We start from the raw sequence: 25,455 nt of genomic DNA, 5'->3' as shown, positions 1-25,455 counted from the left end.
GAAAGATGCTCCATTGGCTAAGGAGAGGTTTAGATTGGATCTTGGGAACAATTTCTTCCCAGAAAGGGTTGTCAGGCATTGGAACAGGCTGCCCAGGGCAGTGGTGGAGTCACTATCTCTGGAGGGGTTGAACAGATGTGGAGATGAGGTTCTTAGGGACATGGGTTAGTGCCAGGGCTGGGTTGATGGTTGGACTCAATAATCCTGAGGGTCTCTTAAAACCAAAATGATTCTGTCATCCTTCAGGCTCCCCTGTAAATCAGTATGCTCTGTTTTGTGATTCTGGGTTTGTCTGAACAATAAATGGTAAGGATTATGGAGGTGTGTGAAGATCACCAGAGTTTCTGCGTACAGATGTCCTCGGAGCCACTAATGAAGCTGGTTCCAGGTAGTAGACAGTAGGGGGTGGTTGCAGTTGATACTGTCTTTCTGGTTCTGAAAGTTTTTTGAATGCTTCACACTTGGAATGTGGGCTGTTAGAATTGCTGTACTAAGTGAAAAATGAAAGGCTTTCCTCAGAGGATTAAAGGCATTAAGTTTAGAGCTGAGTAGAATGAGACCTGTTGTGGGGGTTTTTTGCCAACCTAGTAGCTCTCAGCAGAGAGTCTGAGACTTCACCAGTAATATTTAAAGTGGATTAATTCTGTTTGTCCCACTTCTTTCTTGCTTGCATGGCTGGTCCCAACACCCTTGAGGACTAAACGAAAGAAACTTGCGGCTCTGAGAGGGAGTGTAAATTGAATTATGCTGCCGTTTACTTGTGTCCTTGTGCCTGCGACAAGAAAGGCTCTCACTCCCAGTTATATAGAAAGGGGCAAATTAATGAGGATTTTTGAGTTCTGTGTTTGGTCACTTAATTGGCTGCATGACAAAGAACTCTGCAGTGCATGTCAAACAACTTTCAGAGTCATATAATAATTTGCTCGATTTCTGATGCTATTCTGCATGGCCTGTGAGGAGTAAATTGGCTACCAGTGTGCATCCATTGTCGTATATTAACTATAGCTTCAGGGAGCACTTTTGACAGCTTTTTCAAGAGATCAAGATGTTTGCCCATCAGCATCAAAGCTCCCCAAACTTTCCTTTAATATAATTAAAAGGACAGCTGAAAGAAGCATGACTTGCAGTGCGGTTCTGGGGTTCAGTAACCCCTCTGTTAAAACTCATTGAATTTAATATACTTCACAGCTTGAGAAGCCCACACTTGGTTTGTGTCAGCAAGAGCAAAACCAGAAATCACTACCCGGCTTGTTTCTGCAGCGGTGAGCCTGTTGTTAGGGGAGAGGAGGATCAAAGTGGCAGCCTTGGCTTTGTCACCAGACTCCAAATTCTTCGTAGAAATATTTCTCTACCTACAACTGAGCTGCACCTATGGTAATGCATCCACATGTAATATAGCAATACTGAAAAAAAATCACATTTTCTGTGTTGCTATGTGCTTAGTCTTGGGCCGATGGGGGAAAGGATGTCTCATGAAGTTCCCTTGAAGGCTGTGAATGCTCTCTAAAAAGCATTTCTTGTTTGCAAGCCCTTTTTCTTTCTAGCGACAGCTTTGCTCACTTCCCACGTGTAATTATTCTAGTGGTTGCTCATATAGTCTCAAATCCCGAACAGCAGGGCAGGAAATACAGATGATTCATAAATGTGGTTCTCAGCTTATTCTGCAGGGAAGATCTCATTAGGTGAAACAGATCATATGTTATTTCCTTCTTCCCAATCAATTCCTTTTATTTCAGTCCTACAGATGCCTTCTGACCTTAAAATATTCTTCATTGGATACTAAGCAAAGCAAAACCGTAACCTGTAATTTGTAACATTCTTTTATTTCTCAGATCTCGTATTTTTTTGTGTGCTCCCATTAGGAGATTATTGGTACTTCAGGGCCAAGGTTGCAAACCTTGCATACCTAGTGCAAGAACATTAATTCCACAGTTAAGCATTTTGGAGATGGCCTAGTTTTAATAAAGGTCAGTGGCTTTATTCTCACTGCAGTGGGTTCTCAGCATCCCTGAATTCAGATCGTTTCTGAGTCGGTGCAGTTCCTGTAGCCCCAGCTGAAATGTGGTACTAGATATAAGTTGGTGCTTCTGGGTTGGTTTTAAAGGCAGAAGTGAGATGAGCAATAGATATTCTAATGATTTTTTAACCACTTATTGCAGTTAGCTAATTTCAATCTAGATATGTCTTTGTTCATTTTAGTGAATATTAGAATTGTTTTGTGATGATCTTATTGTTTTGTAAAAAGCCTTAGGCTAGGCTTCCCTGTAAGAAATTGTCTACAGTGTGCTTACTTACACTTTGACAAGAGGCAGAATTTAATTTGGAATTAAAAGAATAAATTACAAGATGAAAAACTATCCAAGAGTGAAGAACCTTGTCAGACAGATTGGAAGGCACTTCTCATCTAAGAAACAGGATTTACTGCCATCATTTAACCAAAATGACATTTTCTTTGTTTAGGAAGCTGAAGAAATAAGGCGTGCGTCTGTTATTGCTCCAAGTCTCACAGAGCAGGTGACCATTTGATTGGTGACCCCTGTGTAAGGGGATTGAGGTGCCATTCATTGTCCACAATAAAAAGACATGTTATTTCCTTTTTCATGTAATAACCTTACCAGAGCAGCACCTTGCATGCCCACATGCATGATTTCATCCCCATCCTCTTCTTCAAAAAGCCTGTTCTGGCTGCACCAGGTACACTCAGAGTCAATGACAGTTTCTCTTGTACTGTTGCTTCTGGCCAGAGGCAAGAATCATACAACTTCCAGCAGAATTTGCCATCAATGGGATCGATTGTGCCTTTAACTCAATTAGTTTGGAGGCTTGCAAATATTGATGGTGTAAGAAGAGGGTTTGTTTTAACATTCCATGTGAATACAGAATAAAAACAGCTGTTCTCAAGCAAGGAAGTAGGTAAGCTTTTCTAAAGTACTGCTGCTTTCCAATAGGAAAAAGGAAAAATGAGGGTAACATTGTGATGATTGAACCATATCCACATCTCAGTGCATCTACCCTCTGACAGATTTTTACTTTTCACTGCACACTGGGGACCTGAAAGGCTTCTTGTGCTTTCTTTTTTCCTCCACTCATTTGCTGTAAAATCTCAAACCTTAAAAAGTGGGATAGCAATACCCAGAACCTCAGATCACAAGCAATGCTTCGTTGGTTTTAGTCTAAGTGTGCAAACCACAGCTTTGCTACTGTCGCTCCTCCTATCCTAATTTTGGAAAGCACCTTGCATCAAATATTCCAATGAGATCAAGGAAGACAAGTGTTAGCAGTATAAGATGGGGCTTTAAAAGTTATAAAATGCAGATATTTTAAGGAGAGATGTCATTGCAGAAGCGGTGCTTTAATGCCCTGGGCCACTGCTATAGGAGGTAAGACGTGGACTTAGGTTCCATGCAAATAATGTATACAATGTGTTCTGTTTACTTGTAAGCAAGAACAAACTACATATTTGAAAATTACCCTTCTATCAGCTGCTCAGCAAGAGTTCAAAATGAACAATAAAGTTTGAGAAACGTCCTAACTCCAGGAGAGCTGCTCGTTTTCCAAGGTTAGGGTGGCTGCGCTTAAATGTCATGGCACAATGTGGACTGGTCCCCAGTTTGGCAATGAGATGAGTAGGTCAAACATCTTAGCGATTTCCAGTGTCAATTCCCAATTAAAGACAGATTCTACATCACAGCATCTGCTTTTGCCAGGGAGCAGCGCCTTGGATGTCGGTACTGTGAGAGGTAAATAAATGGGTGCAGTATCACTGGATATAGACTCCCTTCTAGGTTTAAACTGTGTGTCACATAGCCAGATATTCTCACCAGACATTTCTAGAGGCGGAGAAGAGAAAAATAAATGAACAAGTAAAATTCAGTTTTATGGAAATCAGTGGGATATGTACAATCAGTCTTTTGGTAATATATAATTACCGTAAGGCTGCTAATTAGTTACCTTTTGACAGTGCATCTTTTACTACCAATTTGTGTCTGAGAAGGAATGTTTACATTTCATTTCTGTTTTGCAACCTTGGAATGAAAACAAGAAGCCATGAGCATATGCCTGTATTTGGGAAAAAAATCTCCCTCTGCAATTTATCAACATTTATTTACACTGAATGCACAAACTGTGGTGCTGTATAACTGCATAACGAAGGGGATCACTATCATGGGATTTGTCTTCTGTACTCAGTGCATTCTTGCTCTTCTTTCGATGTCCAGCTGTAGCCACTGCTGGAGAGAGTATATTCGACTCAGCGGACCTTTCATCTGACCTTTTCATGTGTGTTGGGTCCTTCAGGGACAGGATTAATTAATTTAGGCACCTAGATGGGGATGATACTTGCTGCAGGTACTTCTGCTTTTAGTGTGGAGAGAAACTAGAGAGTGTCTGGGTGCCTGCCTTGGCTGCATGAGGTGGGATCAAACTAGGTCAGACCTTCCCTAGCTCATTCTGAGAGTCCCTAGCTTTAGCAGGATCACCAAGGGTCTCAGGTAAAACCAAGCCCACCATCAGCTCACTGATCTCATGCCTTCTTCATTTCAAAAGTCCTCTTAACCTTCGTTCTGTTGGTCATGGAGATGCTTTACTGAGAGATTGGCACTGCTGCTTCTTCTGTGGAGCTTCAGCAGACCACAAAGCAACCAGAGCAGGTGCCAAACCCACCTAAACCACAACAGCTTGGCTTAAAATCAAAGGCATAGTCTCATCCTTGTCCCGTGTTCCTGCCTTCCTGCAGTTCCCTGCCCAGCTTTTCCCAGTTGGCATCTCCCTCTCGAGAGACGTGGTTGCTTTAACAGCTGTTTTGTTTCATTTAAACACCTACCTCAGCTCCTGTCCAAAACACAAACATTTCATTAGTACCTCATCTCCTTGGCTTCAACCCACAGCACTCAGCTGTAATGAGGTGCCACGCTCTGAAATATAATGCGGGAGCGCTTGATTAATGCACCGAGGCAGGTGAGAGAAGTGACCCTCTGGGAAAAGCTATGGGCTAAATTCATCTCGGATGTCATACCAACAAAGATAGCCTACCGGCTTTGCTCCTATCTGTGCTAGGGACCTGACCCAAAGTCCTTGGAAATGTTTCTGGAGGCTTTGCATCAAGCCCCGCATCCAGAGTGACATCAAGTGGCTGGTTTTAGGTGAGTCATGTCCAGAGGATGCTCACCAAGGGGTGGGGAGCACACATTGTGCTGGAGGCAGCACATTAGGACTATTTGGTGTTCCCCATCAAATCTTGCATGTCCAAACATTTAAAAAAAAAAAAAAATCTGGGGAAAAATCTTTGCAGCAGATGTTTCACTGTAACGCAAATATTTCAGCATCTGTTTCATGTTTTGGCAAACAGGTGTTACCTTTCTATCCAGAGCCAGAAGCTGGATCTGCCACAAAGTCTCTTTCCACTGTTCAGATATTGATAAAAGTATTCGAGGTGGTGTTTTCGCTGAGATTTAAAGACACCATTAGTAGCTGAGCTAAACAGAAGTAAGGCAAAATGGTAGTCTAATAGAATTAAATGGGGAGAAAAATCCCCATTTTCTATGCAAGAAAACACCACGTTGAGTCAAGCTTTTTGGTCACTGGGAAAGAATAACACCTTTTTGCCCATGAAGAGAAAAACTACAAAAGTAAACTGAAGAATTTTATTAAGGAGCTACAAGGATCAGGCTTCCAGACTTTAAAACACAAAAAGCCCCACACTTAAATGCTATGTGTTTTGAGTATTTCTTATTGGCTATTGAGGTTAACCAGCTTTTCGTGTGCACATGCTAAATGTGTTACGGTGAGTTTTAGACTATTTAGGAAAATCAGTTTAATAATCAGTTGAAGAAATTTATTTATGGGTAAAAAGTTCCACTTAGCAGCAAATGAGAAAGCAATTCCAGTCCTGGATCATGAAGACTTAACAGCAAAAAGACTTTTGCAGAGGAGGAGATTTTCAGTCCTTTCAGTTTGCTTTGTTAGTTGAACTGTGGGTTACTGCAGAATTTGAGAAACCAAACTGTGAGGCTCAAGAGGAATGTTGTGTGTTAATCAATGGACCGGGGCAGTAGCTACCGGGGAGGGGAAATCAATGGTTTGGGTTGGAGGGCCCTTCTAAGCTCATCCAGTCCAACCCCCTGGCCATGAGCAGGGACATCCTCACCCAGATCAGGTTGCTCAGAGCCCCGTCCAGCCAGGCCTGGGATGTCTCCATGGATGGGGCATCCACCACCTCTCTGGGCAACCTGGGCGAGGGTCTCACCACCCTCAGGGTCAAAAATTTCTTCCTCATGTCCAACCTGAATGTCCCCTCTTTTAGTTTAAACCTATCATCCCTTGTCCTTTTGTAGCGTATCTTCTTTTTACACATCACATTGTACAGATGGATTTAGAAACACTCTCAGGAGTGGGGTTTTTTTTGTTCCTCATCTCCTCTGTACAGTTGGTTCTACCAACGGGTGTGGAGAGTCTCATTAAAAACGTGTTAACTGAAGGTAGTTGAGTCATCTGTGGTTAGTAACTAAGCAGGGGTTTTAGGTTGAGGGAAACCTTCAGGTTTAGGTAGGCCCTACTGCTGTAATTTAGCAATTTTGAGGTCAGAACGTGTTCCAGGTGATCCTGGATGCACATCCAGATGAACCCATGGGAAGTTCTCCACAGGAGAGCTCTTTGTGCGCTGCAGCCTGGGGCAGTAGGTGCCTGGCAGGAGGGACCGGAGTTGTTACCACAGAGCTGACTCCTTCCTGAATGGAGCTGTTTGAAATGGAGTGTTTTCTCTACATCTCAATGGCTACCTGCTGCTTCTCCAGATGAACTAACTCTGTGTATTCATGGCCAGAGGTTATGTGGTGGGAAACATTAGCCCTTGTAGATGCTAAATTGGGTGCCCCCGCCGTAACTCCTGAATTCTAGTGCTGCAGGTAGCTGCAACCTGCTTCACTGATGAGTGTTGAAATTTGTTTTCCTGCATCGTTCCTCAACAATTTCCTCATCTCCCCACACCTATCCTTAGTTCCTTCTTATTCCAAGCCCAGAGCTGCTGATCATAGAAGCAGAAAAATGCTGTTCCCAGCCTGCCTTTAGAATAAACTCGATATTTCCAATATCTGAGAGGATAAATGATGCTTAGCTTCATTGCAGGCTGCCCTGATGGGTGGGGAAACGAGATGCTGTCCTGTCCATGTAACTTGATGTGTGTGGCGGAGGGGACCAAGCATGTGTCACAGGTCTCTGGTGCTTGAGGTTCTCCAAGAGCCCTTTATCACTCTGTCCCCTTGCAGGCCATGGTGGAAACGGTGAACAACCTCCTGCAGCCACAGGCTCTGAATGCCTGGCGGGACCTGAACGCAAGCGAACAGCAACGCGCAGCCACCAAATTACTGGACACGGTGGAGGACAGTGCCTTTGTGCTGGCCGATAACCTGCTGAAGACTGACATTGTCCGGGAAAACACCGACAACATTCGTAAGGATCAGATCCCATAACTCCCCAGAGCAGCCAGAGGGAAAGGCTGGGAAACCTGGATTTAATCTTGGCCCCTAGAAAAGCAATTTGTTAGATGTCTTGATCTTTTGTCCAAAAGACTTAGAAGTCTCTCAGAAAGAGCCTGAAGGAATAAGGCATCTCTCTACCCTTGGAATCATACAGAAAACAAGCACCTAACCTGCCTTGATTAGTCTTAGCTTTGAAGGCAAAACCTGCGCTAGAGCAATGAGAGCACTGCTTCGCAGGGAGATTGTTCATTGCAATGCGAGTGTGTTTCATTTCATACAAACTTATGTCTTGATTTGGCTGATTGTTGATTTTAATTAAAAAACAAGCATGATGGAAAGCACCAGCACTCCCACTGTGCATACGTAAAATGAGAAAAACTTTCTATGAATACAGATCCTGAGCACTGATGACATTTACAGAAAGTACCAATCGCCAGTGGCAAAGGACTAGAGTTTTCAGATTTTCATTTTAAGCATAGTCCTTAATATCCTGAGGTTCATGTTTACAAGAACTGATTGTCTTTTGTCATCCACAGAGAGTAGAATTTATTTGCCTTTTTTTATTATTAAATTTATAACTTCTTCAGGGCAAAGATTTAAAAAGAAGTAAGAGCCCAAAGAGAGTCTAGCATGAAACATTAAGTTGATTCCCCTGCTCTCAAATGATCTGGAACACCATTCTGTAGCTTTGAAGTATCATGTTGGAGATTATTTCAGCAGAGATTTTTCTTAGTGTCAGTCTCTCTTGCAAACAGAACTGGAAGTTGCGAGACTGAGCACAGATGGGAACCTGGAGGATCTGAAGTTTCCTCAGAATATGGGCCATGGGAGCTCCATTCAGCTGTCAGCAAACACCTTGAAACAAAATGGTCGAAATGGTAGGTCCAGCACCTCCAGCCTCACGAGTCAGTTGTCTTTTAGGCATTATTTTGTGTTTAGCCCGTTGTAAGAACAGTATTAGTGTTCGTGTTTAAACAGTAGCTCAGTTGCTCATGCCCTTGACTGCAAGCTAAATTGGCTGAAGGGGAATATATTGTATTGCGAAGTGACTCAAAGCCTTCAAAAGTATTACGTGCTGGTAAAAATGCATCAGATCCCGAAGTGGTGTGGCTTCTGAGCCCAGCTTTTAACTGCTGTTGTCTGCAGTAGGAATCTTAGATGGGGTAAGAGGCTCGATTGAGTAAACTGCTTCACAGTGGGGCACCATACAAATATCTGAAATGCAAAGGGGGAAGAAACAAAACGAGGAAATATTAGTAATGTGTCAACAGGGCAGAAAAAGGTTGATTAACTGTTACGAGTTTACATCTTCAGTGCCTTTCTCTCTGAAGCTTATGAACCTCTTGATACAGCATAAATTAAAGATGATGTTCTATGTCAACAGGCTTTGCGCTGCCAAGCTATTTATTTCCAGCCCAGGAATTTGAGCAGATGCAGTTGTTGATGTCTACAGCTCCGCCATAGCCTCAGCTTCAAACTGACGGGCTTTCTACTAACAGGCCTGACATGTTTCTATTTCTGAGTTCCTTTAAAATTTAACCTGGCAAAACAGAGAGTGATAGAACAGGGTTACGGTTGCATTAAAACTGCTCAAATTTCTGACAGCTGTAAAGAGAAAAGTTTGGTCCGGTGATTCAGAAAGAGAGTTTTGCCCTTAGCTTCCTCGATGGCATTTGGTACCTTTGCATGTAGGATTTGAAGAGAGTGATTCCTATAGAAAGAAACAAACATAAAACCTCCCCACAGCTGATACATATATAAAGGCAAACTGATCATGTTCAATTCTTATTTATAGCCTGTGAAATAATGTGCAAAACAGAAGGCGAACTGGATGGTTTCAGTTAAAAAACAGTTGGCTGGTAGCCTGTATTTTCTGCAGGCTTACTAATGGTGAGGATTTTTGAGGAAGAGGGGATATCTGACTGGCAAATTAAGAAAATAAGTACATATTTTTAACATAATTTCTGTTTTGCTCTTCTTTTGAGACTGGAATTGTGTTGCAAAGTTTGGGATTCTTTCCCCTAGATTTGCCCTCACTCTTTTTCTGAGGTGCTCTTAATTTATTAATGGAGGTTGCACCAGATTGGCAGGAGAAGATGTGTTTTTGTATGCCACATCTGGATCCTTTCACACTTTCTCAGAGAAGTTTTAAAGATGGTTCAGAGATTTCTCATCTAGAACAAAACCCGATGCGTTCACCTGGATATCTGACCTCTTACGGCTCTTGTAGGTGAAATCAGGGTGGCGTTTGTGTTGTACAACAACCTGGGCACCTATCTCTCCACGGAGAATGCCAGCATGAAGTTGGGAACAGAAGCAATGTCAACTAATCACTCTGTCATTGTCAACTCTCCGGTCATCACGGCAGCAATAAACAAAGAATTCAGCAATAAGGTTTACCTGGCTGATCCTGTGGTCTTTACAGTCAAGCACATCAAGGTGAGTGAGTTTGAAAAGCACTTCTATTTTTTTTCCAGTTTCTAAAACAAAGTGACGCAAAAGTTGGCTGGTGTGAGGTCCTCAGCAGTCCTTGATTAGATTTTAAATTATAAATGTGTTCCTTTGCAGTTGGTATTATATATGGAGAGCATCTTTTTTGCATTGCATTAATAAAAGTGAAGAGAGAATCTCCGCGTAGCTGAAGCCCATCTCTCAGTTGCTGACACATGTCATTCTGTAATTAAAAAAAACTACCAATGTATTAAAATGTACCATAATATTATTTTATCATGGTGGCAGGGGATATTAGAGGAGAGTGGAATTACAGTGAAAGAGGACAGCTAGTCCTCCTGTTAGCCAAGCACAGTCATTGCAAAAGTTGATTGCTCAAAGTAATTAGTTTATCTACTCTGCAATGCAAATGAAGCAATCTGGGTTTGAAGAGCTGGATTTAGTCTATGGCTGAAATTAATCAAGAACAAAGAAGTAAGTTTGCATTAGCAAAGAGAGCAATGACAATCTAACTTACCCTGGTATCGGCAAGTAATACTTCATGTGTAAACTACTGCGGATTGTTTATCTAAAATTAAAGGTTGAGAGTTACCAAGTGCCTCTGGAAAAAAAAACAGCACGTTTAGGAAGTGCTGAAACCCTGTCATTTTTACTGCATTTATTCATTTCTTCTCTGCAGCAGTCAGAAGAAAATTTCAACCCCAACTGTTCATTCTGGAGCTATACAAAGCGTACGATGACGGGGTATTGGTCCACCCAGGGCTGCCGCCTCCTGACAACAAACAAGACCCACACCACATGCTCCTGCAATCACCTCACCAACTTTGCTGTCCTGATGGCACACGTGGAAGTTAAGGTAGGCATTGCAACGCTGGTTTGTTATTGCAAATGAGAACCGAGGAGGGAAATTGCTGTGTGACAGTAACTCTGTAATGATGGAAGCCATGTGGTGTCAAGGTTCCTTCTACTTTGTGGCGAACCAGGAGATAGTCACACTGATGCAAAGCTTAGGTTGAGCGTCTGACGTCAGGAGCTCTGAGTTGAGGATGACAAGTGAGCAAAATTAGCTGTTACCACATCTTTTGCTTACCGGTGCAAAACATAGGGCCACAAAGTTGGTGAAGGGTTTGGAGGAGAAGCTTTATGAGGAGCTGCTAAAGTCACTGGGTTTGTTCAACCTGGAGAAGAGGAGACTGAGGGGGCCACCTCGTGGCGACTACAGCTTCCTTACAAGGGGAGGATGGGCAGCAATGACAGAACCCAAGGGAATGGCAGGAAGATGTGCCAGGGGAGGTTCATGTTGGACATTAGGAAAAGGTTCTTCGCCCAGAGGGTGGTGAAGCACTGGAACAGGCTCCTCAGGGCAGTGTCACAGCCCCTAACCTGATAGTGTTCAAGAAGCAACTGGACATCTGCCCAAGGCCAGTACATGACCAACCAGTTCCCTTGCCTACATTCTGGTTTCCCCCGTGCCTATCCCCACTGGAGCAAAAGAAGTTAACTTCTGAAAGTAGACATTCCTCATGGTAGCCTGGGGAGTGAAGTGCACATTTGGGATTTTTAAATCAAGATTTGGAGAATGACTGGATGGTCCTCCATTGCCTGAGCTACCATTGGGTGAGAACAGCCTCAGCTGCTGTAGAAAGAAGAGTCTTCTGATGGCCAGAAGACTTCAGGCTTGTGATTTTCTGCGTTGCAGTGTATCCATTTCATGTGCCTGACACTGGAGCAGAACCCGTGGCTCTGAACTACAGATCTGGTCTCCTCTGTGCAGGCAGGACATTGCAGAGCTACTTCCATGACTGCATAACCACAAAAGCTGTTATGGCATCAAATGAGCTTTTCTTAAATAGTTTTCCAATGTCACTCTTTTGTGTATTTTTGTTTCACTTGATAATCTGAAGAGGAATGTGAAGAGCCACAATGAAAATATATGTTCAAGCACTGCCATGCATGACCAAAGCTCTGCAAACAAAGAAATGGGAGTCTGGCAGCTCATTTGCAACAACAGCTGGGTCCAGCAGGAGAGATGTGCTGCTACTGCAGGATGACTTATCTGTTCGTCTCTTCTCCCAAGTAGCAAATGATAGGATGAGAAGAAACAACCTGAAGTTGGACCAGGGGAGATTTAGATTGGATATTGGAAGCAATTTCTTCCTGGAAAGGGTTGTTGGGTATTGGAACAGGCTGCCCAGGGGAGTGGTGGAGTCACCGTCCCTGGAGGGGTTGAATAGATGTGGAGATGAGGTTCTGATGGAGATGGTTTAGTGTTGGACTTGGCAGTGTTGGGTTAACAGTTTTGGCAACAATAACAGTCTTTTCCTGTAATTGAGATTTGTAGCTGACTGACTTTGGTTTGTTGGATTTTGGGATCAGTAGGGAGCATCCTTTGCCGTAATGAGTATCTGCAGCACCCTGCCTAATGAAACTGAACACTACGTGTCACGGCGAGCAGATGTTGGGAGTTGTGCTCCTCCATCAGAAGCCAGCCCCAATTTGACAAGTGCCACTTCTGACTCCAAACAATCTCGCTCCCTGGTTGCACGGCAAAAGAGCGTGTTCTCAGGAGGAGACCTCGGTGGCTGCTCGGCAAGCTACAATCTAGGATTTAATTATTAGTAGCGCATATGCGGCAAGGCGGAGCTGGAAGGTAGTGCCATTGAGGAGGTGATTGATGGCCCTCTGACTCTCTAGCGTGAAATGGCAATATGTCTTTGTCCTAAGGGGCAGAAAATGACATTGGATGACCATGGCAGCAGGCATTTATTTGTGCGCTTCAAGAGCAGAAGTTGCCGGGAATAATTTCCAGTCTTAATAGGACGGTATCTGATGAAGAGGAGGAGATTTTAATCAATCTGAAGCTGCTTTCTACCTCTTGAAATTAGCTGGGCCAGTGTTTTTTATTCACCTGTGTGTTTCAGTGGGGTAAATAGAGGACAACAGGAACATAGAGACCTGGGAGCTGATGCATCCTCCTGGCCAGGGTTGACCTTACAGACCCACAGCGTTCGTTGCCTTTTCAGACAATTTAACATGTAAAATGAGAATCTTCCTTTGGAGAGAGATTTTAAGACCTGAAAACAAATGGCCATTTTCATCAGCTAAGAAATGCATTTGTCCTGTGTTATGAGAAGATTATTCCATTCTTATAGATACTTTGTTAAATTATGAGATATGTTTAATATAGGTGAAATCTATGTTAAATATCAATCTGTTGTTTGTGTTGGTAAGATATGCACTATGACCCTTTAATGCTATAAAAGCATAGTGGTCCCATGCTATGGGACAAAGCTCGTTGTTAAATCAGCCATTCTACATATGTAATAGCTGAAAAATTATTCAAAATTTGCAAGCTGTTTTTCATATAAACTTCCACTTTGCATCGTAATAATTATAGCAGATACATTGTAAATGTACCATGGGAAAAATATGCAGCCAGAAAACAAGTTCAGTGCTGGTGAGAAAATGCAATTAAAAAAACTCACCCAAAACAGACCGATCAAAGGTACCTCGGGGTAGATAAATACTGCTTATCAGTGTGTAGTGGATACCAGAGCTTACTCTTCTTTTAAAAACAGATAAATAAATAAAACAAGAGAGAAAGGGCAGCGGGAAAGGAAAGGTGTTTTAACTGTAGCAGTTAATCGGAAGCTTTCAGGTGTTATTCTAGACCACATGCACATAACACCATGCTAATTATTTGGGGAAGAGAAGCGTAAGGCAAGCTGAGGAGAGAAAGGAATAAAAATGTATTAAGTCTAAATGGAATGCAGTGGTCCATTGCCTAAAGCAATACAGTCATTTGGGATATAAAGAGCAAGCTGAAGTTACCACAGTGCTGGTTTAGCCATATATTAGCACTTGTGAGATACAGCAGCAGCAAATGGAAGCAGAAGTGGGTGCAGGATTGCAAAAACAAAAACTGCAGAATTAAATCACTAAAAGCGCTACAGGATGGATTTTGCAAGATGAATGATTTTGTAGCATCAAGGGGGTTAATTTGAAAAAAAAAAAAAAATTACATCTCAATTTCTTCTGTTTCGTGAGGCCTTCATCTTGCTGCGGACAGCAAAGGTGGAGGAGATGGGCTGTATGGCCCACACAGGGCTTTAAGTGGGAATCAAGTTCTCGTTATTGCTGGGTTAGGTCCTGATGGTGCCCGTTTGCTTCTCAAGTCGCCCTTTGCACGTAGCCACAAAGCCTGACAGCCAGGTCATAGCAGTAATCCTCTCTCAACACTAGGGAAAAAGGGCAGAGACAGCTACGAATCCATAGAGCAGCATCAGCAACACGCAGGAGTTCAGACCTGTCCCACTTGGGTCCCTGCCCAGCCCAGTGCATGCTGCCAGCTCCCACTGGCCACCGAGCGGTCGAATCTGAGCAAGTCCATGACACCATGGTTTTATTTACTGCGTGCTTATTCTTCCACCCCCAAACATATTACTCTTTCTGTTCCTGGAGGGACAGATTAGGCAAAGGAATGTGTCCTTTGCCACTGGCAGCTCGCTTTGGCTGCTGTTTTCTTCTACTGATGTTTTTAATAACAGAGGAAATGACTGTTCATCTCAGGGAGAGCCGTTCTGTCATAAGCTGCCATTCACTGGGATTTGTTTTTATTAGCTCAGCACTGGCGTGCTGGTGCTACCAGAGCTGCTCACTGATTTCCCAGCCCAGAGAGTATCTTGGCTGCCTGCTCACCCTGCCGTGGTTGCTACCAGAGCTCCTCCATCTCCTCCTGCACAGTTTTCTTCTCCTCAGCCCCACCAGAGCAAAAGCAGAGCTTTATTCCAAAGCCAGGGAATTCTTTCACTGAGCTTTTGGGTCCCAATAGTAAATGTAATTCCTTTAGAAACCTTTTCATTGATGTGGATTATTTCATTTCTTGCAATTACTCAATAAGTTGTTCCTGTGCTGAAAATAATCCGAAGGTCAACTTAACTATAAAGCTAGCCAGCCTAGCTTTAGCAGTAACAAAACTCAGTGGTTTGCTTGCTGAGCCATGTAGCACTGGTCTTAGAATCATGGAATCATTTAGGTTGGAAGAGACCCTCAAGGTCATTGAGTCCAACTGCTAACCCAACACTGGCACTAACCAAGGAGTGGTGAGCACGATTCCTCCTTTTCCAATATTATGCTGTTTGGCAGCACAAGTTTCAGTCTCCAGCAAAAGGCAAAAATTCCGTTTTGTTGGTCTTGCTGGTGTAAAAGGTCTGACTGTGCCTGACACCTGAAATCAGGCATCCTGAACAGGATCAAACATACCCAGCATTCAAAATCCAGTTCACTTCTCTTCGACTTCACTAGAAAAGCTACAAATTCATATTTTTTGTCCCCTGAGGTGTTTTTAAATTGCTCTTGTTCTCACTTTATTGCTATTATTCCTTTTTGTTTGTTCTTTTGTGAGTTTGTAGAGTTTGCAGAAAGAGGTTGTAATGATGGAGAGGTTGTTTTTATGGTTGTTTCCCAGCACTCCAGGGATGGGTATTATGTACATAAAATCAGCATTATCATTACAATTAATATTAAAAAGAAGAACAGTAAGAGTGATGATAATAATAATACAGCAATGAAGTTTGTGTTGCTTGCTAAGCATGGTGAGCTTCATGCGTTGGACCGTGAACCTCTTCAGGAGCAAAACCAGTTCAAATTTCTACGTTGCATCTTAAATTCAGCAGAGCGATGGTTTCGTGATAGAGATATGGGAAGAAACCCTCGGAGAGCCTTCCCTGTACCAGGGTGACTTTGTCTTGGGGTAGATGCATCTGAGCCATTGGCTGCTTCTGAGTGAGCTGAATGCACCTGTGTGGGATGAATGGATCTGGAGGGGTTGGACTTGCAACCGCTCATGCCTTAAATATTGGAAATACTCAGAAAGAGTTACATGAGTGTTTGAGGAAAGGAGCCCTCGCTTCTCCCTGGAGACACAACTTCCAGTGTGGAAGAGATGGAGCGAAAGGTCGCTCCCCATCTTCCGTTATTGTTTGATGCCTGTCCCTCATCCCAATAAAGCCAAAGAGCTGAAAGGTTTGACTTGTTTCTCGTGGGTGCTGACAGAGCAGAGTGTATATCAGGAAAAGACCTGACATTTGATGTGGCTTTATCGTTGGCAGGCAGGCAAAGAAAATGGATAAATTAATCACCTTTTCCCTCCGTCTGTCATAGGCTTTTTGCCTCCATGGGGAGGAAAATGTTTCCAGTTTGTCTTGGCTTTTCGAAGTGTGACACTCTTGCATTTGCCAGCCTATGGAATGCCTAAGTCATCAAAATGCCAGGGGAGGGGAATGGCAATACTATTTATAACACAGCCACAAACCTGGTTTTCAGGCCTCTCTGGTCTCTTTGAAAGGTGCCCAGAGATTTCCAGCCAATCTTTCCATTTCGTGACTCATCCTATGTTTCTCATTTCTTATTTACATTTTACTCAGTCATGATATCTCTGATCTCCCTGCATCTGGTGGAAACCTGTGGAGTTACAGGCAAGTTTGGTGGCCTGAAGAAGGTGGTCAAAAATTTGTCACTGAGTTGCCTAACTTTGCCACTGCAGCAGCCATGTTTGCATGGCTTTCGGGACAAAACTTCGTTACGAGTTCATCACAGGGGCTCACTTGCTTTCCAGTGAGTGAATTTAAAAGGAAATTCACATTAGTAAGTCTGTCTTTTTGTTGTTGTTGTTTCCGGGTAGCATTCCAGGGATCAGTCTGACTTTCCAAGAGTTTTAAAATAAAGCTCTAGTGTTTGAAAAAGAAAAATCAAATTTATATTTTTTCTTCCCTGGTGAAAAATAAAAAAGACAAGACATTTAAGCAATCTCTTTCTGTCCAAAACCTCCAAGCCCATACAACTCTGTGAACATTTAAAGAAGTTGGTTTTTTTCACTGTTGTAATGGACCTGTGGTTGTCACCTCCAAGAGGTTGTTAGCGTGGAACATTTTTACACCTGTATCATGGTGTTCAGTGGTTCTCTATACTGCATGTCAGCTCTGTCGCTGTGTTTGCAAAAGACTTGCTATGGCATCTCAGTGCTTTCAACAACAGCATCATTGTTTCTAGGACAATTTGGGGTCTGAGTCTGTTCAGGGCATGTGCAGCTTTTCAGATGCTTTGGAATCTGTTTCAGGTTGTAGCTTCCATGATGCAGGCTTCAAATCTACGTCCATTTACTCTTTTTATTTGCTGCCATTCCATTGTGCCACAGCTTGGTAAGTGGGATTTGAGGAAGGGTCTTAGGCAACCTCACTGTGTCTGGGATGGATTAGAAATCATGCAGCATGTCACTGATTTGTTTTATTTTGGTTTTATCTCCAGCACAGCGATGCAGTCCATGACCTGCTCCTGGACTTTATCACGTGGGTTGGCATCCTGCTTTCCCTGGTCTGCCTCCTGATCTGCATCTTCACCTTCTGCTTCTTCCGGGGGCTGCAGAGCGACCGCAACACCATCCACAAGAACTTGTGCATCAGCCTCTTCGTAGCCGAACTCCTCTTCCTCATTGGCATCAACAGGACTGACCAGCCGGTAAGAGTCAAAAAACACTTCCTGCTTCCACCACAGGCTCTCACCTCGGTGGGATGTTTGGCCATGCAGTGAGATGGATTCCAGCGCTGCCATGGTTCCACACCTGAGTCCTCACAGGACTTGGCCCCAGGTTGTAAACTGGGAGTCAAATGCTGGTGCCTGCTGTGATTTCAGAGGCTGGGTGTGCAGGATTTGTAAATAACGTGTGTATGCTTACTAAGCAAGTCATAAAAATGTGTTTATACATTTTTGTATGTTTATTTGCCAGATTGTGTAAATACCTGCCTTTGTGTCTTTGAATGTAATTTACATATACAGAGATGTGTCCATTTTAGAATAGTTCACACACATTTTCCAAGCACAAAAAAAGTTCATTCTCTGGAGAAGGGAAGACAAGAACTCCCTCATTCTCATTAAACCTCCCACTAAGGGTAATCCTGACTGTTGCGTTAATTCAGCACAATACAAACACCTTCCCTCACTCTTCTACATCCACCTGCAGATCGCCTGTGCTGTCTTTGCTGCCCTCCTGCACTTCTTCTTCCTGGCGGCTTTCACCTGGATGTTCCTGGAGGGCGTGCAGCTCTACATCATGCTGGTGGAGGTTTTCGAGAGTGAACACTCCCGGAGGAAATATTTCTATTTGGTCGGCTACGGCATGCCAGCGCTGATCGTGGCCGTGTCGGCGGCGGTGGATTACCGGAGCTACGGCACGGACAAAGTGTGAGTGGATCTTGGCATGGCTCAGACCCAGGCAGGAGTGATGGGAGAGGGGAGGAAGAAGGGAAGAGAAGAAATTTTTGACACTGAGGATGGTAAAACCCTGGCCCAGGTTGTCCAGAGCAGTGGTGGATGCCCCATCCCTGGAGACATCCCAGGCCAGGCTGGACAGGGCTCTGAGCAACCTGATCTGGGTGAAGATGTCCCTGCCCATGGCAGGGAGTTGGACTGGATGAGTTTAGAAGGTCCTTTCCAATGCAAGCTCTTCAGTGATTCTAAGAGCTTAGACACCAAGCAGGCTTGTGTAGTCAGAGCTTAGCCAGGAGGCAAACCTTGCCTTATCTCTGCATATCCAACACCGTCTGTGATGGTACGCGATGAATTCCCCTCTATGAAATGATTTGCAAAGGTATTTTCTTGGGGAAATCTCTCAAGGAAAATTTTATCACATCATTGCTTGCCATCAACTGTCCCAAGTTTCAACTTGGTTCTGTATCAGCAAGGTCAATCTTCTTCTCTGCCCAAAGAGTATTTCTCATTTGGATGATGAACCACTGCTTTCTTCTTCCTCTTTAAGTGTTCTATGATGTTAACAGATCCTACAAGCAAAATAGGCAGTGACTGTGGAGTGCATTTGACTCTCTGCAAATAAGAACAGCTACACCATTTATCATTACAAATATTCTGAACTGGTTTCAACATAGCCGAAGTTGATATCAAAGCATAATTCAGATGATTGTGCAACACTGTCTAATGGAAAACTAAGAGAAAAGCAAGCCTTTGATTTTCTTTGTGGGATTTGTTACAATAGCACTAACAATATGTTTTTATTGACTGTTTTTTCTTTCCCTTGTCAGACTGCCTTCTCCCTGTCATTTTAACTGGTTGAAGGGCTCAATCTGAACACATACGTAGCTATGAACTGGTGGTGTTTTTAAAGCTCTTTTTTAACATAAGTCAGGTCAGGCTATGGCAGCAGTTGGTATTCTGTTAAATCCAAATGCAAAATTTTTGCCTCAAAAACTTATTGACTTATATGCCCCTGATTCTGTGCCAGTAAACTCTCCTTCCCCACAGGATAAAGTAGTATTTTTAGTGATTAAACATGTGTATACAATATTTTGCAAATAAATATTTACAGAGATTTGCAGAGCTGAAAACATTTATAATCTCCAATTCCAGAGTGCACAATTTTATCACGTTCTCATAGTGGAAAATAAAAAACACACAATATGTTTTATAGAACTATCATGCTCCATCTGGTTGATGGATGATGATGTATTTTTCTGTGTAATATTATTAGAAGAGTAGAACTGATTAGAATTTGTAGTGAACTATATGCGAGGCATACATAATTTGATTGCAAGAAGTTGCTCAGTTTTGCCAGCTTTTGTAAAACATCCTCTGGAATATATTACTTGCCTCCCTCCATTATTTATTGCATTTGTTTAAGCAGGACTTATGGGGCTGTTAGTGTTATTTGTTTTTTGCCTGGCATTTGCTGCCACCATTCATACATCTCAGGATGATTTGCTTTGACACCCGATGGAGGATTTCTGGATTTCTTTCTCCTTTCTAAATCCAACCCTCCTGTAGCACTTGCCCAGACCACACAGTGGTTGTTCATTTCTATTTGTTTGTAGTTTTGTTTGGTTTTTTAGTTTGTTTTCGTTGGGTTGTTTTGGTTTTTGTTGTTGGTTTCTTTGTTCTTTCTTGTCACTTGGTGTTTGTGATTTTCTGAAGCATCCCATGTTCTTGTATTAGTATTGGCATTTTGGAGTAGCTGCCCAGTAAATATACTCTCTTACCCTTAATTATTCTAAGATTTGGCACTGATCCTTTTAATGTTGTTTGGTTTTTTTTTTGTTGTTTAAGAGCAGTTCAAACCACCCATATTAGGAGATTTAGGCTAAATAATTTGCCTTTATAACCGAGCAGCATCATCCCATTCAGGCCAGCTGGAACTATTCACGTGAGCGAGCTGAGCTGTGTTTGGCCCTTTCACCCCAATAAATCAGAAATGTTGTGTCTCGCCTTGTAATTCCTAAAGTATAGATGCAAACCAGGAAGCCCCGTGGCAGACAGCGGGGTCCTCCAACATTGCTGAAGTGATTCTGGTGAGGCTCACGTGAACTTCCAAGTGACCGTTTCTTAAGGGATAGGTCTGCTGAGCCACAGCTCAAAAGCAGCTACACTTCGAATGGCTCAGGGTATTCTATAGAATGTACTCATAGGTATATTCTTCCACTGGTGATCCAATTCATCGTGCCAGGAATCTATTTTCCCCCCTGCTCTCTTTCCCCTTTTTGCTATGCTTTAAAGCAGAATATCCATGGTAAGCAATCAGGCTGTCAGAAAGCAAAATGCAAGCTCGCCGTGCGTACGCAGCCTGTGAGTCCATCCACCAGCCGCCAACATTTTGTGCATTTTAATCTTGCTCAGAAAATAGCTTCTCTAACGATGTGGTCTGTCTTGGGTGGCTCTGTTGAACTTGTTTTATTTTCAGTCTTTGGAGAAAGACATGTGAGCGATGCAGACACTGGAACTTACATTACAGGTCTTGTGCATACATATTTATGGCACCCAAACTAGGAGGCTCTGTGTGTGTGTGTGTGTGTATAAAAAAACAAACAAAACCCCAAACAAAACAAAAACCAACCAATCAAAAGAACCAAAACAAAAAAACCCACTAAGCTCTCCTGAACACAACAATATGTTTAGGGCTCTTCAAATTTTATGGTCCAATGGCAGCTTATTATTATTGTTTATATTTCATGCACACCAAGTGATAGTTTAGTATTTGATTTCTCTTCATGCAGGAAATAGAGCAAACTCTTTGTAGTCTTTACGACTTGGGAAAAGCTTTATATGAATATAGGGGCTTGTCACTGTGGCAAAAGAGGAAATTAAAAAGGAAAGGAAAGCACTGGTAGGAGCACTGAATTTTTTTGGAAGAAGACATGAGGTTTGGAGCAACATTGCCCACATGTGCGGGCTTTGGTATTATCCACTCGGCTTGTTTGATAAACAGGAGCGGAGTCTCAACTCATAATGCAGCCCAAGATTAGCAACTTTGGCAAACAAGTTGCTTGATTGCTTCCTTGTTTCCAGGAGCTCATTTATGCATCTCGTTGCACATGTGGGTTTTCTTTTTTTTGTCTTTTAAGGAGAAAAAAAGCTCAGTGTGGGACTTGTCTGATTAGCAATTTACAGCACTGCAATGGAATTGGCAGGGTGCCCATGTTTTGATGTTTTAGGTGCTTGTTTGCATTTTTAATGAGGTATGACTTGAACTGGCTCAAAGTTGCATCTTTTCCTGATGACCAGAAAAAAAAGAAGGCTTTTAAAAATCTAGAGTCATTCCTGCAGCTTCCTGTACAGTTGCCCAAGAACAAGTGTCATACAGAGTTTCATAGATAGGTGATTTTTCTATTCAAACAAACAAAAAAATGACATTCACGTTTTTTAAGGCAGGCAGAGAGGTGGAAAAAAAAGGGCTTATGTCTTTCCCCTTCGCTGCGCTTTCAAAGAGCTGGCTTGGTCATCTTGCTGAAGGAAAACCAAGTTGCTTGGCAATTAAAATACACTGTGCGGCAGGGGCTGGGGGATCTGTTGGATGTTAAACTGGCCAAAAAAAAAAAAAAAAAAGTTCAAAGTGTTTTCATTTAAGAAAAAAACAAAACACAAAACAAAAAAAAAGAAGCACCTGAGTCATTTCCCACACACTAGCACTTTTTATTATCAATAGAAAAAAGTTGTGCAGCTACCTATTCCCTGATTTATATGTGACAGCTGAAGCACAAGTACCAGTTATTTTTTTTTTCCTAGGGGATGGAGTAGGTATAAAGTCTGAAATACCATGTAATATGTGAGCTGCTGCCGTCTAGGCGTCTTTCTTTTAGGGGTGTGGGGAGGACTTTTTCCAGGGTCTTCATTATCCTTGAAACCTCTATTCCTTTGTCATATCTGGTGGCAATTCAGATGTTATTATGGATGAAACGCAGATGTCATGGTCACATAAAACTTTTTCTGTAGGAAATCAGGCTCTGCTAGTTTCTAGTCACTTGTGTTGGTCCATTGCCAACTGCATCTAAATCACCTGCATCTTTAGCAGCTACAGAGGGGACCAGATTTCCCCACAATCTCCCCGAAAACCTCTCAGTTTGCCACTCGCATGAAGATTTTGATGCTGTCACGTGAATATTTGGGATGCAGAGTGGCAGAGGCAGTTCAGGAGTAATGGTCGTGGAAGCAACCGTCTTTTGATCGGTGACAAATAGCGGTACAACCGCAAATATCGGTACAGCTTCCAGGCTGCCGAGACCTGAAAAAACATTCAGCATGTGTGCTAGAGCCATCATTGATGAGAATTTGTATCTCTTCCACCGTGATAAATGCATGTATGCAGTTCCAGTCACTTACCTAATTATGCAGTTCCATCAGATGTTTAATGTAAGAGTGGATTTATGCTTTCCCAGTCCTCTGCATGTAAATAGCTGTGATTTGCAAGCATTGCAAACACAAGAATATATTATTTTAAACATTGTGTGAAACTTTCTTAGAATTTATATTTGTGTGTCTTGTAACCAGTCACTTCCCGTTTTATCTTCCTGTCACCTGGAATGAACTAGGAATTGAAATGTAATTTCCCAGGGGCCTTAAAAAATGTGGGGAGTATTAAATGTGGTCAAAATTAAGCGATTAATAATTTAGTTATAGGCCATGAATCAACTTCATGCGATAGCGCAGACCACATGCAACCCTCGAAATGTTAGTGGAAACAAAACACTCTGGAGCTTCAGGGAAATAAAACACTTGAAAGGGGAAGTTGCTAAACCTAATTAAACCCTTAGCCTTCTGATATCAAGATCCTGCTTCCTATTTGCACCAAATTTGCTCCGATCTGCTTACTGGAAAACTGTTATTTTGCTTGACATTAGACAGACAGCTTGCATTGCGTCAGAGCTGGAAAGAGGAGCTTAAAGCGAAAAAGTGGCTCCATGGATGCCCATCAGAACCCTTCCTTATAAAAAAACAAAACTAAATACACTTTTAAGGGTTTTTTTTTTCCAATGGATGCAGCAAACTTTAGCAACTAGGCCATGTGTCCCTCCAGAAGCAATTATCTTCCTCTATCAAGAGTGCTGTCAGAAATTGGGCACATAATTCACCATTTAAATGAACAAGCAATGTAATATTTCCTGTCTCCCACCGGTGTGTTTTGCAGCTCACATTCTTCTTTGCCACTCGCTCAACTCTTGATGTATGTCCTGGGCACAGTCCTTGAATTGCCTCCTCTCCTCTGTGTTTCATTACAGATGTTGGCTCCGACTTGACACCTACTTCATTTGGAGCTTTATAGGACCCGCGACCTTGATAATTATGGTAAGAACTCCTAATTAACTACTTCATCTCTCGGGTCAAGAAATAAAACTTTTTGCTGTTTCTTTCCTCTTTCTCTTGGATTTACACAGATTAATTTGAGAAAGGCATGTTCTTCTTTGACCCCACCTGGCACAAGTAATTAAATCCTCGTTATCAGCAGCTCTTGGCATTGCGAAATCCTTGATGAGAATGTGTGCTTGCAGAGTTTGGTTTGTGCCGCTGGACACTGAGAAGTGTCAAACTGATTGCGATGCCACTCGCTTTTGAACTTCAGAGCAAAGCGTTGCATCCATGGTGCAAAAAAAGGGAAATCTGGGCTGGGGGGAATAAAATAAACTGGATGAGAGATTTGATGGGGGTTTTTGCTCTCTGGCAGCTCATGCGTTAGCACGTTGCCAGTGGATCAGCTCACACAGCAACAAGGTAGAGAACCCGACTTCAAAGCAGCTGGGGTTTTCTCATGCTTTAATTGCTCCAATATGGCTTAAATAAACCATTCTTTGTTTGGAGTAGGCTACAGTTTGGCTAAGGCAGCAAACTAGGCACCTCCGCTTCAGTGCAGACATTGTCCCGGCTTCTCCTGCCAACTGTCCACGTTGGAGAGGGGGCCCTGCCACCAGCTACAACTATGTTTTGTTTTGTTTTGTTTTTTCCCCTTAATCAATGCATTCATAAAAAGATATCTTCCATTTTTTGATTATGTCTCAAAGCCTGGCCTGGGCTTTTGGAGAACTGCTTTCCAGGAACCACCAGCCTTGTTAAGACTGAGGTGTTGAAATACCATCTTCTCTTTTACAGAACAAATCGAACTCCTGTTTTCTTTTTATTTTTCAGCTTCACATTGTGGTGAGCATCTTCAGCAGTCGTGATTTCCCTGCCCAGCTCTCCCATAACACTGTATTTAAAAGATATATTTGCAGAAAAAGATGCTTTTTTTGCTTCATTACAATGGGGACAGCTGAGCAAGATGTTTGGCGTTACTTGTTATGATGGTACTGCTCTCAGACACAGAAAAGTCATTACAGCAAATGTTTTTAATTTTCCGTAATGTCATTTGTAGCGCTGCAGTCACTGTTGGAACCAGGCCTGTGTCACTAACATATGTGGGGCCATGGCTTCAGTGACGCTGTGGCACTACCACTCCCACCGTCTACTAGCTAGCTCACGTTGTAAAATGCTTGGCAACTTTCTGCAATTTGACTACTATAAAACCATAGCAAGAGCTGATTTCCTACAGCAACTCATCTGTTACAGAGAAGAAGCTGACTTTGTGTTTTGACATGTCATGTAACCTTTCCCCCCCACTCCCCATTGCAGCTGAATGTCATCTTTCTGGGGATCGCACTCTATAAAATGTTCCATCATACTGCCATACTGAAACCCGAATCTGGATGTCTTGACAATATCAAGTAAGTGGTTGTCTTTTTTTTAACTTTATTTCTCTCTGCGTCTTTCCATCCTTTGCTGTTAATGGTCCTGTTCCTCTCTGAGGAGCGTACGGGGGAACCGACTATGCCAGCAGCAGTGATAACCAAGGGCAATACGCTGGGCTGTGGCACCACAAACTGGTTTCTAATGGGTACCAGCATGTGGCTGACGATCAAGGAGGGACTTTGCTGTCACTAGAGTTCAGTCAATGCCCATGGTGACATTTTCCGTTCAATTTTGCATGAAGAAAGCAAAGTTGGCATTTGCTGTCCTTGAAGCAGGTAACCTCCTAGTCCCTCTACATAAAAGGAAATTATGCCCAATAATTACTGGCTAATTATCACAGTCTCTACAGGGAAAGTGCTGAAATCTTGATCATTACTATTTCTCTGTGCTCAGAGGGCGGCAGCTTTCCTTCTTTGCTGTTTATTTTGGCCCCTGACAGATTAAATGACCCAAATTCTCCCCAGAATCTGATTAA

At 42.7% G+C, this 25,455-nt stretch overlaps 1 protein-coding gene across 35 annotated transcripts in view; it reads left to right on the top strand.

The window, feature by feature from the left end:
* Nucleotides 1-25,455, top strand: part of ADGRL3 (adhesion G protein-coupled receptor L3) — a 384,288-nt gene that overhangs the window by 318,510 nt on the left and 40,323 nt on the right. For 30 of the 35 annotated variants that reach the window (XM_071807883.1, XM_071807868.1, XM_071807857.1 and 27 more), the window contains 8 exons: nt 7,263-7,446; nt 8,231-8,353; nt 9,706-9,914; nt 10,606-10,782; nt 17,232-17,441; nt 17,944-18,164; nt 23,480-23,546; nt 24,864-24,955. In XM_071807883.1, coding sequence (XP_071663984.1) covers nt 7,263-7,446; nt 8,231-8,353; nt 9,706-9,914; nt 10,606-10,782; nt 17,232-17,441; nt 17,944-18,164; nt 23,480-23,546; nt 24,864-24,955 — 1,283 coding nt within the window. The remainder of the gene's footprint in view (nt 1-7,262; nt 7,447-8,230; nt 8,354-9,705; nt 9,915-10,605; nt 10,783-17,231; nt 17,442-17,943; nt 18,165-23,479; nt 23,547-24,863; nt 24,956-25,455) is intronic. The other 5 variants (XM_071807860.1, XM_071807864.1, XM_071807867.1 and 2 more) reach the window with 1 other exon arrangement.

The sequence above is a fragment of the Patagioenas fasciata genome, chromosome 4, assembly GCF_037038585.1.
Source record: "Patagioenas fasciata isolate bPatFas1 chromosome 4, bPatFas1.hap1, whole genome shotgun sequence".
NCBI classification, from domain to species: domain Eukaryota; kingdom Metazoa; phylum Chordata; class Aves; order Columbiformes; family Columbidae; genus Patagioenas; species Patagioenas fasciata.
Note: the sequence above shows the minus strand (reverse complement) of the source record. Positions and strands in the feature narration are given on the sequence as shown.